The 12,916-nt window shown below is 47.3% G+C and overlaps 1 protein-coding gene across 4 annotated transcripts in view; it reads left to right on the top strand.

Moving 5' to 3' along the window:
* Positions 1 to 12,916, top strand: part of bnc1 (basonuclin 1) — a 60,671-nt gene that overhangs the window by 38,795 nt on the left and 8,960 nt on the right. For 2 of the 4 annotated variants that reach the window (XM_040011305.1, XM_040011308.1), the window contains exon 2: positions 12,100 to 12,202. In XM_040011305.1, coding sequence (XP_039867239.1) covers positions 12,100 to 12,202 — 103 coding nt within the window. Of the gene's footprint in view, positions 1 to 4,099; positions 4,503 to 6,000; positions 6,473 to 12,099; positions 12,203 to 12,916 lie in introns of those variants that run through there. The other 2 variants (XM_040011307.1, XM_040011306.1) reach the window with 2 other exon arrangements.

Below are 12,916 nucleotides of genomic sequence, written 5' to 3' on the forward strand. Positions count from 1 at the left end.
CAAAGCAAGGAAGTGTGCAGCTAAAATTACTGCAGTTTTATGTAGAAGGCATCCTTCAGCGTCTGCGCCATCGTGCTTTCTTAAAACTATCGTGCACGCATTTACTCCTCAGCGTGCAGCGCGGGGGTATTTCTGCCCAAATCTTTAATCCGACTGAGTCGTTTTCACTGCTTAAGCCAGGAAGTAAAAGAAACACAGATTTCAAAAGTTCCCTTTGACTTCTTTTGGTCTCCTGCTGCTGAGTTTGTCGCCCTTCACGGGGGGACCGTTATCACCTAGCGTCTGATAGCACCACAGCTGTGACTCTGAGCCTCTCGCCGTGGAGCGATGCACGTTTCCTTCTCCACAGCGATGCGATTGCAGGATGTAATTCCAACATGGAGCTGCCCTCAATAAGTTTGGTAGACTTTAAGTCGTCAGGTCATCATTTCTGGACTTTGCTGTGTTTATGATGTTTGGTTTTTTGGCCGTTGCACGCCGCGTGGACATTCACTTTCACCACATTCACAGTCAGCGGGTTTGCATTCATGTCCTGAGTTCATGTGAGATTTAGACTTTTTCCAGTTTGGCTTCATGTACGTCAGTAAATCCCCCGCTGGTGAATATGAAGCTTGTTGGGCTTATTGGCTCTATTCTTCACGCAAAATTATAAAAGTGGCTCCAGTTTGTGGGGATTTTGTTGAAAAATATAAATATCACAAACTTTTCTTTCCTTTTGTGCAAAAATGCAAAATCAGCTCATGATTAGCCTGCAGAAACAACCAAAATGTCACAGCTTTCAGGGTAAATGTTCATTTCATATTTGATTTACTTGCTCCGCTCATATTTTCCTTTCCTTTGACTCAAATTAATATTTAAAAAGTGATCATCAGCCACCCTGCTCCCCGAGCCTGGTTCTGCTGGACGTTTCTTCTTGTTAAAAGGGAGTTTTTCCTCACCACTGTCGCCAGGTGCCTTGTAATATGAAGCACTTTGGCTGCTGCAGTGATTTAAATTGAGCTGAACTCTCCTGCTGTTCCTGTAAATCAAAGACTGCCCTGTTTCAGATGCTGTTTACACAAAAACAGGACGTTTGGACGCCTTCCCGGGGTCAGAGCAGCTGTGATTTTCTCTTTCAAAATCAAATCATTTGTCAGCCCCTCAGATTAATTATCTAATGTTCAGCCGGAGCTGCATTTCCCTCTTTGATGGGAGGCAAAACACTCAAAAGAAAGCGACTCCTGGAATCCCTCCTGGTGCCTCGCGTTAAACAAAGGCCGGTGAGTGTGTGATCGGGTTTTTTGCAGGGTTTTTCTTGGCTCCAGCATGTAAAGAAAATGTAAAGGAGGGTGTAATGCTCTCCCAAAGCTGCTCATCTGCTGGAGCGCTCAGCCCCGTCCGCTCTCCCCTGCAGGAAGGCTAATGACAGACGTGTAAGTAGGCAGCGTGACCTGTTCTGCTGCACATGGAGTTTATTTGCTGCAGCTTCCACCTTCTGCCCCCGCGGCACAAATACGTCTGCGGCGCTCCGGCCCAGGGAGCAGCAGCGATCTGACAAGCGGCGCAGACCTAATCCAGGCCAGGTCTGCGGCTGTGTTTGCTATGCATCCCCTAGGTCTGGAATAAATACAAGGCCGGTAAGCAGATCTGCCTGCCTGGACGACCGCAGGGGGAGCGCAGGGCTTTCCAGCCTTACGATACATGCCTTGACGGGATGTCTCTTATCCATATATGTAACCTCATAACACTCTGCGCTTTTCACGAATAAGAACGGCTTTGATCTCCTGTGGAAAGTAATGCAGTTTTAATGTCCAACTTCAAGGGCCATTAGTTGCATTTTTATCAGTTAGCGAGGCCGCTTGGCGAATTTCTGAATGTCGAGTGGAGCGGGTGTTGCTCGCCTAGAGGTTAGGGGAGCAGGTTTGTGATTGGACGGATGTCAGGTTGAGCTCCTCGCTGGGAAGAATGTGGGTGGGGAAAGCGGATGAGTAAAACTCTTCCCTCCCTGCAGCGCTGCAGCTGAGCTACCTTTGAGCAAGGCAGTGAACTCCCACCCCTCTGCTGCTTCAGAGGGTCAGAAGAAGGAAAACGAGATTATTCGAGGAGAATGGCATCAAGAGCCGCTTCGCCGACGCTCTCTGCGCGAGTTCAATCTCAGAAAAAGGAAAAGAGTCGAAGTGAGGTTTCATGCTTTCAGTTTCAAACCCGTCAGGTGGGGCCGCCCCCCTCCCCGCCCTCTGTCTCTGCACAGGTAGAGCAGACCAGGTGTGCCTGTTTAAACTTGCTGTGTAATTTGTGGATTAGCAGATGCCTCTAATGGCTAAAGTCAGCAGAGCGTTCCCTCTATGCAGAGAGGAGGAGGGGAAGAAAAGGAAAAAGGGCAGAAGCTGAAAAGTTACTCACACATCACTTGTCGAATTTCTCGCTGCTTCACTCTGTCAATGTTCCTGCGGTGTCAGCACTTTAAAAAAGCTCCTTTTCCACTGTGTGTTCATCGTTTCACACGGAGCTGAGCGGAGGGACGTCAGCCTTCACGCTGCAGTCACAGGACCTGGACTTGTGCAGCTTCTGGCTAATTTGTGGGCCCAGGTGTGGCCCACGACACACCTGATGTTTGGCCCTTATCAGGTGGACTCGGGTGCAAAAAAGACTGAAAATCACTCATCCCCACATTTCCACAGATACGGAGACACAAAAAAGGACGTTTCATGAAATAATTCAGTTTAGTTTAAAACATCTGTATTTAATGGATATTGTCCTGCAGGTGATGAGGTTTGCATCAGCATCATCATGTCACGTGACAGCGATGCGTACCACCTGTGCCGTCAGGTCAAGTTTCTACTGACGAGTTTTATTGGTGCAGTTTTGCTTTTCCCCCCTCAGCCTCAGTTACCTGCACACATGAGACCAGGTGAGCATTTCACCTGTGACGGTCTGCCTCCGTTACCCCAGTTATTAATTAATAGTAGTAATAAATCATCAGAGGTTCTTGGAGGTAGTTTTAAATTTAAATCAGATTATTTGAGCCATCAGCTGATGCTCATTGGGTCGATTAGACCTTAGAAAAAGGAAAAATGTAAGAAGTGTTAAATATATGTAAAAAGGTGATCTCACTGTTGTTTATTTAGTAATTCCTCTGAGAATCACTGGCTGATGTCATTGGCTCACAGTCTCATGTTCATGAGAGTATTTGCTCCTAAATGTTCCTACAGTGGCTGCTGGACATGGTTTAAATCTGGAGTTTACATGTTAAACTTGAGGTTACACATGTGTGTCTGCATCATACTGCAAATGTTTAGATTTTATTATGTTTTAAGAGCTGTGCTGTTTCCACTTTACCTTTAGGAAACCTCGCCTGACGTTTGGCCCATATAAGCCACATTCTTTCAGTCCCGCCAACATTTTGGCCCCAAATTTTCAAACTGTGAATAATCGCTGTGTGACTCTCCTCCCGCCCACCTTCACACCTTTAGACAAAGCTTAGGTAATGATAGGGTTTTGTTATTCTTTTTGATTGCACAGCATCTCCTGAAAACAGAAAAGCGCTCGACTGTACCGCAGAGATCTGCCGCCCCCGGGCCGAGGTGCACGTCTTCCTCCCGGTAACGCAGATTCGGTTTTCGCCATGTGCTCGGCACAGACACTTACGCATTCCTGACGGCACAAGGCATAACTTGTTACGGAGGCCGTTCACAGAGCTGCGTTAAGGTGAATCCAGACGCGCACGGTGGGCTGTGTGCAGCGAGAGGGGCAGCGTTGATTTAGAGCATTACTCAGACGGAGAGGGGAGAGAGGGGAGAAAGGGAGAGTCTCCCCTGACTGCATTAGGAGAGCCTCCAGCCTTTGTGATTCCTTTTGATCAAATCTCTGTGAAAGATGAGTGTCATGCCCTCTTCCAGCCAGCTGTGAGGGGACTGCCCTGTGACTCTGAGGGGGGAGGCGTGTGTGTCTGTGTGTGTGTGCGCACATGTGTGAAAGAAAGGCATGCGCACCTCTGTGCGTGCACGTGTGTGTGTGTGTGTGTGTGTGGGATTGGGAGGGAGCAGCTCCTGAGGTGAGAATGCCGAGTAGGAGGATCTCATTCCAATCCCCTGTGCCCAGTTTCAACACACACACACACACACACACACACACACACACACACACACACACACACACACACACACTCACACACACACACACACTGAACATCTTGAGTAGTTTAGAGCGAGTCCGGCATTAGAGGAGAGAAAGCAGAGGAGGCGTGTGTGTGTCTGTGTGTGTGCAGTGAGACTAAAAGCACAGGGACTTCTTCTTCTTCTCTCTGTTTTTTGTTCGAGTGGTGGCGGCTGTGTGTGTGTGTGTGTGAGGCAGAGGAGCACATGTGTGTCTGCTGTTGAAGGAGACGCTGCTGGGTGTGATGGCTCTTTCGCGTTAGTACTTGTGCGGACAGGAGAGTTGGAGGCAGTTGTTTTGTGGGACTCGCAGGGAATGGCAAACTCGGCGGTATCCCTGGAAACATCCGACTAATGACAATGGCTGAGGTAAGAGCGCTTCGCCGCCGTCCTCTGTGTGCCGCGGCTCGTCTCGCACATCATCGGGACGCGATTAACAAAGACGGGCTGGATGGAGTTGTGCCGACTCTGGTGACGGGCGCGTTGGGTTGTTGAATGTAGACGTTCAGCGTGTCCTGGTCCTGTTACTGATCGGGCAAAAACAGAAAGGTGGTCTCGAGCTGATATTTAGGGTTTCTGTTATCACACGGGCTCTGTGTGGATTTTTACACTTTACTCCTTCAAAGTAAAGAATTCATGGCAGAAAAACTTTGTTTAAACTCCTTTAATAAGTTTAAAAATGTGAAAATGAGCAGCTGTGCAGGCGGAGAGTTTAAATTCACATAAAGAGGATTTTAAAGTTTTTGAAACTTTCTTTCGTGGCATGTGTGCATCTCTGACTCGCTCTCAAACACTTTGATGGAGACGTTATGTTTATTCACTCCGGTCACCGACAATCCAAAGAGTCGAGTTCTGCACTTCATGAAACATGATTCACTTCTTTATTTCGCCGTTTCTTCCTCTGAGATAATATTCTGCATTCGCCTTTTTCTCTTCTTTGAATTTATTCTAAGGTGCTTGATTTGTGAGGCGCTGAGAGGCCTGTTTGTGTGTCTGTGGGTTTGTTTGCAGAGTGGCGTGGCCTCTCGCTGCCTCTCGCTGCCTCTCGCTGCCTCTCGCTGCCGGCCGGGTCCTCGCGGCCGCAGCCTGTCGGAATGTAATTTAAGAGCCGCCTAATGTTTTGTTGCAGCCATCATGTAACAATTAGCTGAGCCGTCTGTGTGGCGGTGGCGGCGGCGGTAGCAGCTCTTCACGCCTGTGTGTGTGTGTGTGTGTGTGTGTAAACAGTTTAAACAGCGTGGGTTTATGCCCCGTTAGCGGTTTCACTTACACACCGGTGTGTGTGGAAAACGATGAGTGAGCGTGGAATAACTAACTGTTATCAGCTGAACTGTCTGACCTCATGTTTGAAATACGTTGACATGAATCAGCTGAGATTTGAGGACACAATCAGTCGTACACAGAATAATAAAGCAGCCTTTACGCCTCTCGAAGGTGTGAGGAGCAGATTTACAGCTGCGACGTTCTCGTTTTATTTTACAGCAGAATAAAAAAGTGGAAGACAAATAAAAACTGTAAGAATGTAAATTCTTAGTAAATTACACTCATCGTGTTATTGTGTTTGCGTCCACACTTTGTTCCTCTAACAGGTTGCTTTTCTGAGGAGGCCATTACGCCGAGGCAGCGATTATTTGTGCGTGAGGCAGAAATGCGAGTCGATCGGCCCTCGGTGACTTTTCCTCTCGTCCTCTCTTTATCTCCACCTTTGTTTCCCTCTGTAGCTCCGCTGCTTTCTGCGGGTGTCTCTGCTCTCCTCCAGCGCTGCAGGGCAACAGACAACGATTCACAGCGAGTGCCCCGGCCTGTTTTTATAGGGCTGCACTTTGCTTTGTGTGTCTTTATATATAAATGTGTGTGTGTGTTCCAGCCTCATCAGCTTCATTAGCTTCACGAGGGTCCATCCGTGAGAGGATGAGGGGCGGGTGGGGTATCTGTGTGTATCTGCTCCAGCCTTTTACCCCCTTCAGCGTCTCCTTGAGCTGCGATCCGCCCCTCGTGGCCCCCGTCCTGCCCCCCTAACACACACACCGCCCCGTGCTCTGCGCTGCCACCAAAAGGCTTGTGAGGATTTGTCAGCCAGATGTGACAAGATTGTCAAGAGGCGGCGAGGAGAGAGGGAGATCTGATATTAATCAGAGCGTAGCTGGGAGCCAAACTCCCTCAGACTCGGTGTACTAACATGTTCCCCTCATTTACTCGCTCTGCGAGCCAAACACTCCCTACGAGTTCCTAACGGGGAGCCACGAGCTCCAGGAAGCCAACCAAACTTTGGCTCGCCTCCTCCTTCATCTCTTTGTCTGCAAAGAGGCCGCTCTTCTCCTCCTCTCATGGATCTGCAGGTAAAGATCTTTTTTTTGTCTGCTCCAGTGTTCAAACATGCGCTGCATTCATGTGTGTGATTGATTGCTGGATGAGTTTGAAATAACGAGTGTTTCACGCTGTCTTTGGGCTGTATGGAGTCCTAATAGGCTCAAACGCAGCCTGTCACTACTTGCACTCGCCCGGGCTTTTCCCGGGTTTGTCTCCTCCTGCTCGGGACCGGCCGCCGTCTTCCACAAACACTCTGCTTTCATTTAAGGGAATTTTAAAAGCTGTGCTGATGTGCCGTCCACCCTGCGAGGAGGCTGGACGGTCGGACAGCTGAGGGTTTGTTTAAAGTTCACATTTTTGATTGTTCTGGGTGATTTTCTTTTTTTAATTTCTTATTGTCAGCTGCTTCCTCGGAGCAGGGAGACGAAATCAGAAGCTCGCGTATCCTAACCTCACTGCAACTAACGCTTGTCATCAATAAAGACTCCTGGCTGTCTCACACACACACACACACACACACACACACACACACACACACACACACACACACACACACACACACACACACACAGGTCAGGTGAAGCTGCAGGTTTTGGTGCTGTGTTGGTTTCACTGGTGGGAGATAAGCCAGCGGTACCAGGAGCACGGTCCTCCCTCCGAATTCCTGACTGATACTGTGTGTGTTGGCTTCTATCGAATATTCATTACTCTGTGTGTGTGTGTGTGTGTGTGTGTGTGTGTGATTTTTATTAAACATGCATGGATGCTGCTGGTTAATTTCAAAGTAAAACTTCACAGTTTTCTGAATGAACAGAGTCGCGTTGGTCTCAGTTTTTAGTGACCAAACTGCTGCTGTGTCATTTTTCTCCTTCATAACTTTAATGTCTGAGAGATAAAATTATATTTGAGCATTTCTGCAGTTTTGTGAGCGTTTTCTGTTTGAAGGAAAATGTCGTGTTTGGAGAGAAATTCTTACTTCGTCTGAAAATCCAAACTGGAAAATTTAATGATGTAAAACAGAAAAGTGAAAAAAAAATTCTCATGCCATCGATCTGTGGATCAGATTTTTTCTGCTCGGATAAACAACATCAGTCATTTTAATTTGAAATAAAAATCCAGTGACTGTGTTTCGTATTAAACGGCATTATTAATTTTATGAAGAGATCAGTTATAAACCAGACAACAGGTTTGAGGAGGATTTACTCGAGCTTTTACATTTTGTCTCTCATAATGAATAAGTGTCAGTAAATCGTGTTTTCTGAATAAACTGCTTCGTGTTTTGGATGCTTGTTGGCGCTCGTGATAAATCCTAAAAATAAGAATAATGAATGGTCTTTCTTTGATTTGTTGTTTCCAGCGTGAAGAGGAGAAATACGTTCTGGCAGCTCTCGGTGGGCTCAACAATGTTTTCGCCAAGAATTTATCAGTTTACACAAAAAAAGTAAAGCTGAGGGATATCTGTGCCGAATCGCAGACGATTTCTTCATGCACACTTCCTGTTTTTATCCCCTCTGTGTAATCGTCGCGTTAACTGATTAATGGCTGACAGTAAAATGTGATCCCTCGCACTTGGCCGTCAGTCTCTCCCTTTTCCTCGCGGCTCTTTGGCAGCAGTCAGAGTCGAGCGAGCTGCTGCTAATTGATTAGTTTTCCAGCGCATTAGTCCAATGTGTCCCCGTCCATCCCCGCACGGCCCACGTCCAAGCAGCTGTTCGCTCCCGCGAGTCTCCGAGGACGCGGACATATTTTAAAGAGTTTATTTTAAACGCCAGAGAGGACGATGTCATTTTCTTTCTCTTTGTGTGTGTGGCTGCAGCAGTGGACGCACACATCATGTTCCAGCTTCTTCTTTTCTCTCTGCGTCTGGCCTTGAAGCCGTGTTTGTGTTTTATTCCACGTCTTTTTAAGACGCGGTGGAGCGAGAAAGCAGATCCGATCACCAGGAAGCAGCTGCGTTTAAAGCTTTTAATAATTCTCATAAAAGTGTCAGTCTTTGTAACGGCGGCGCAATAACGTGCGCAGGTTAACCTGAAGCCAGTAAAATCCAGTGAACCCCGCTGCTGAGCGTGGAGAGATTTCACATCGTCAGAGTATGGATGCTGTTTTATGGCATACTTACCTCCACCTCCTCCTGCTCCTTCTTCTTCTTCTCTCACTTTTGTCTTGTCCTGGCCTCACCTCCTCGGCCTCCACGGCCTCCTTCCCACACACGGCCTCAAACTAAATGCTGAAACAAACCGGAGAGACGGCGTCAGAATCAGAACGTGCACGCCACGAGGCTCCATCTGTTTTCACGTTAAAGATGGAAGCGCAAACGTGTCATACGAATGTATACAGAGAGAACCAAGGCTGCATCGCTTCCTTTGATTCTGCATCATTCATGCACCTGTTTGTTTAATCAGCAGAGCTGAGGTGTCATCACACGACCTCGGGATACCTGAGATGTGGAGCAAAGCTCTGAGAGTGGAAGTGGGTTTTTCTGTGAATGAGAGGAACTCGCATTAAAGTGTTCACGGTCGCTCACCCGGCGCAGTGAAATGAATGCGTCCCCTCCTGACGACAGCGCGCTTTCGTTTTGGCGTTTATTCGATGCCCCGTGCTGTCATGGTGCTAATCGAAGACGTGTAACGTGGCGGAGGAGGCGGAGGCGGGGGGTGGGGGTTACACTGTTGTACATCGGCGATATAAAGAAAGTGACACTGTGTTAACTTTAGCTTGAAGAAGTCTGACGGGGACGCATCATTTTGTGCAATTAGTCTTCTTGTCAGCGGCGTCATTGATGCGTGCGAGCAGCTGCCGCTTTGTTGTGACAACAGCAAAGAGAAAGGGATGGTTGCGGCGGCGGGGAGGGGGGCGGAGAGTTGGTGGGTTCTTCTCGGTCACTGAGAGCGGCGGTAGCAGTGGCCTGCCCCGCGCTGCCATATTTCCTCCTCCACCTCTCCTTCTTCTTCTTCTTCTCAGGAACTCATGAAGTGACTCGCTAATTAAGATAAACGACTGCAAGCACTGGAATGTGTGTGTGTGTGTGTGTGTGTGTGTGTGTGTGTGTGTGTGTGTGTGTGTGTGTGAGATTGAGATGTATATTAGGGGGGCAGCAGCAGGAGGTGTGTGTGCACCCACAGTGAGACGGGATTAGACTAATTGGGCCGTGTTGGGTCTCGGCGCTCTGTAATGATGGGATTATGTTGCTGAGAGATGAGCAAAGGGGTTTTCACACCTCGCCGCTGTCCCGAGGAGGCCGCCGTGGTCCTCGGGAGGTAAAACCCAACATAAGAGGCCGGCGGAGAGGGTGCAGACAGGGTGGCAGATAGGCGTCACGGGGCCGGAGGCCGGAGCTGCCACCCCGCGCTCAGGTAGCTGCCACCACCTTCACCTCGGGTCCGTTTATTCGTCCTAACGATGCGAGGTTACCGCGAGGTGAAGGACGAGCCCAGCCTCGAGCGTAGAACTGACTAAACGAGGAGGAGGAGGCTCCTTACCCATCCGCCCACGCTCTTCCTCCTCGTGGAGAGGGACCGGGCTCTGGTGGAGATGAGCATGCTGCTCATGTATACTAAACCCCTGCTGATCATGCATTATAGATGCGGAGGGAGAGAGGTGGCGGAGCGCAGCCACCCCAAGGTTTTCAGCGTGTAGCGCTAACAACAGCGGCTTTGATCATAAATCTGATGATGCTCCTACGTTCAGATATGACTCTTTTTTTTTTTAGAGCGAGCAGGAAGTGGAGTCATTTTTAGTGTAGGGCTCCTCTCTGCAGGTCGCTGCACAGTCAGCAGCTCCTCAGAAAACTGGACTCATTATTGTCGTCATCACTTCCTGCATCTTCATCCCATTAGCTGAGGAGGTAATGGACAGAGCCCTCTGAACCCTCTGTGTGTGTGTGTGTGTGTGTGTGCATGTGTGTGTGTGTGTGTGTGTGTGTGTGTGTGTGTGTGTGCGCGCACGCACACGCACGCCTCAGGCTGTCATTGATTGGTTTTGTAGTCCAGGTGTGTCCGACCTGCCCGGCAGCCCTACACACACACGCACACACACACACACACACACACACACACACACACACACACACACACACACCTGCGCTAACGGGGCAAACCACGAAGTGATGGGGGAGAAATCACCAAAGGCAGTCGTGCTCCTTCTTTCAGTTTCCACGGGCAACTTGACGATTGTACATTTTTTATGTAGCTTTGTAAGGAGAGCGAAGCTACAACTGCACACACACACACACACACACACACACACACACACACACACACACACACACACACACACACACACTCTCAGCACTTCTTTTTTGCCTTGACTGCGTACTGAGGTGGAGGTTGTGGAGGTTTGTTGTCGGGGTTCCAGATTCAGATCACGTTTGCAAATTTTCTTTTATTTAATAAAAATTTTTTGACACCCAAAACGATCTTCATGTGTTTTATGGAAACACTGACGGATTTTTAAGGCTGGACATAAATTACTCTAATTACAATTAATTACTTTTCCTGCACAAACACAAAGATGTGTTAAACAGCATGTTTGTGACCACATTATGAAAAGAAGCGACCCATCAGCCAATGATTCAAATCAATAAAGACTAGAATAAAACATCACACGAACAGCTAAACAATCGTCGAGCTGGTTTGCAGCACAGGAGGAGTTTGCTGCTAAACCGACCTGACGAGATCCTAACATTAATTTTAAAAAACAGAAGAAGGTTTTATATGTATGTGGCACATTAACATGTGAATTTAATGTGACACTAAGCACAAGAAGGCTGCTGGAGAGCACCACAGCTCTCAGGTGCAGCGCTCACCTGGTTTCCTCTGCAGCCACCGCATCGCTGCATGGACAAAACCAAACACTGCACAAATAAATACTTTATGATTATTGTTGTTATTGATGTTATTATTGCCACCTGAAGGTCAGCAGAGAGGAGGAGACTCAGGGTGACCGACTCGCTGCTTACCTGGAATCTAAAAATAATGCAAATGTAACAATAATCATTTTATTCACTTGTGTCAGTTTTTCCTTCGTCTTTCTTCTCATTAAAAAAAATTTGCATTCACTGTAATTTTAAATGTTTCATTTTCACAGTTTTGATAATTTTGCTGATTTTTCGTTTTTGACACTTTGATTATTTTTACTGCCTTCAACACCAAATATAAACGCAGCGCTCCGACGCTTATTATCAGTCAAAGCTGCCATTAAGTGCCTGCCTGTTAATTCATTAGGAACTTTAAAATGTGTTCAATGCTTTTTAAAACCTGCAGCTGATCATCTCCACGCTCTGCTGCTCAGATCTGCTTTGGTTTCTCTACCAGTCATTTTAACCCCACACAGGTGTTAAATTACTGGTGATTTTCTGTAAGAAATACATGAAATATTTTTCGTTTAGTAATTTATAAAATTACAGAGAGGCCTTGACATCAGTCGTGTCAGGTCTTGATGTCAGGAATTTGGCGTTTGCGTTTCTTCCCACATCCAGTGTGACTAAATGTGTGAAAGGCCTCTGCAGTGTTTTACTGTAAGGAAAACCGTAAAACGTTCACAACACAGGAAAAGAAAACCTGCAGTTTATCTGATTCTATCTGCTTTCATTGTAAAGAATTCTGTGTGTGTGTGTGTGTGTGTGTGTGTGTGTGTGTGTGTGTGTGTGTGTTGACAGGCTATCTGCTGCACTTTGGTGAACTGTAACTGTGACAGCTTCAAGCCGGGGAAGCTGAAGAGGAGGCAGTGTGAAAACTGCAAGCATGGCTGGGTGGCTCACGGTAAGACGAGAGTTTGTCGTTATTATCAGTCAGAAATCTTTGATTTAAAAAGCTTTCACACTGAAATCTGAATCTATTTATCTGTGTGCCAAAGGAATCTAATTTCTAGTTTGCTGACAGACTCACAAATAAAACCATTAAAATGGAATCAAGAAAGTAGCTTCCTGTTTTTAGTTTTATTATTTTTCAGATTAACTGTAAGTGAAACGTGCAGCTGTGTCCTGTGAGACGATAAGATGTGAGCTGTGTTTAAAAATTAAATAAAGAAGAGCAGAGCACCGCTGAAGTTCAGACACAGTCGGAGGCTTTGAGCATCAGATGGATGCTGTAGTCAGGGAGATTCTACGACCACGCGGCGCTTAAATTTAAACAGAGATGCAACATGAAGTGTGGCTGCAGAGCTGCACAGTGTTGTTCACATGGACGTGTTTAAATAAAGTTAGAAAAGACTCTGACAGTGAGCGCAGCGATGACACTGTCGCCTTTACACAGACCCAGGTTAAACATCAGGAACCTTCACAGAGAGAAAACCTGCGTGTTTAACGTAATCGAGTAACCGCGGCGCACGACGACATGTTTGGCCCTCTGCCTTTGTTGGCGTGCGTGAATCCTGAACTTCACGTTTGCTGACTCAGGAGAAAAAGTGTTGATTTTAATGATGACACAGAACCCTGAGCTCCTCCCTGCGGTACATCCCAGTTTACTCCCAGCAGA

This window comes from Simochromis diagramma, unplaced genomic scaffold (assembly GCF_900408965.1).
Source record: "Simochromis diagramma unplaced genomic scaffold, fSimDia1.1 OVJJ01000603.1, whole genome shotgun sequence".
Classification (NCBI taxonomy): domain Eukaryota; kingdom Metazoa; phylum Chordata; class Actinopteri; order Cichliformes; family Cichlidae; genus Simochromis; species Simochromis diagramma.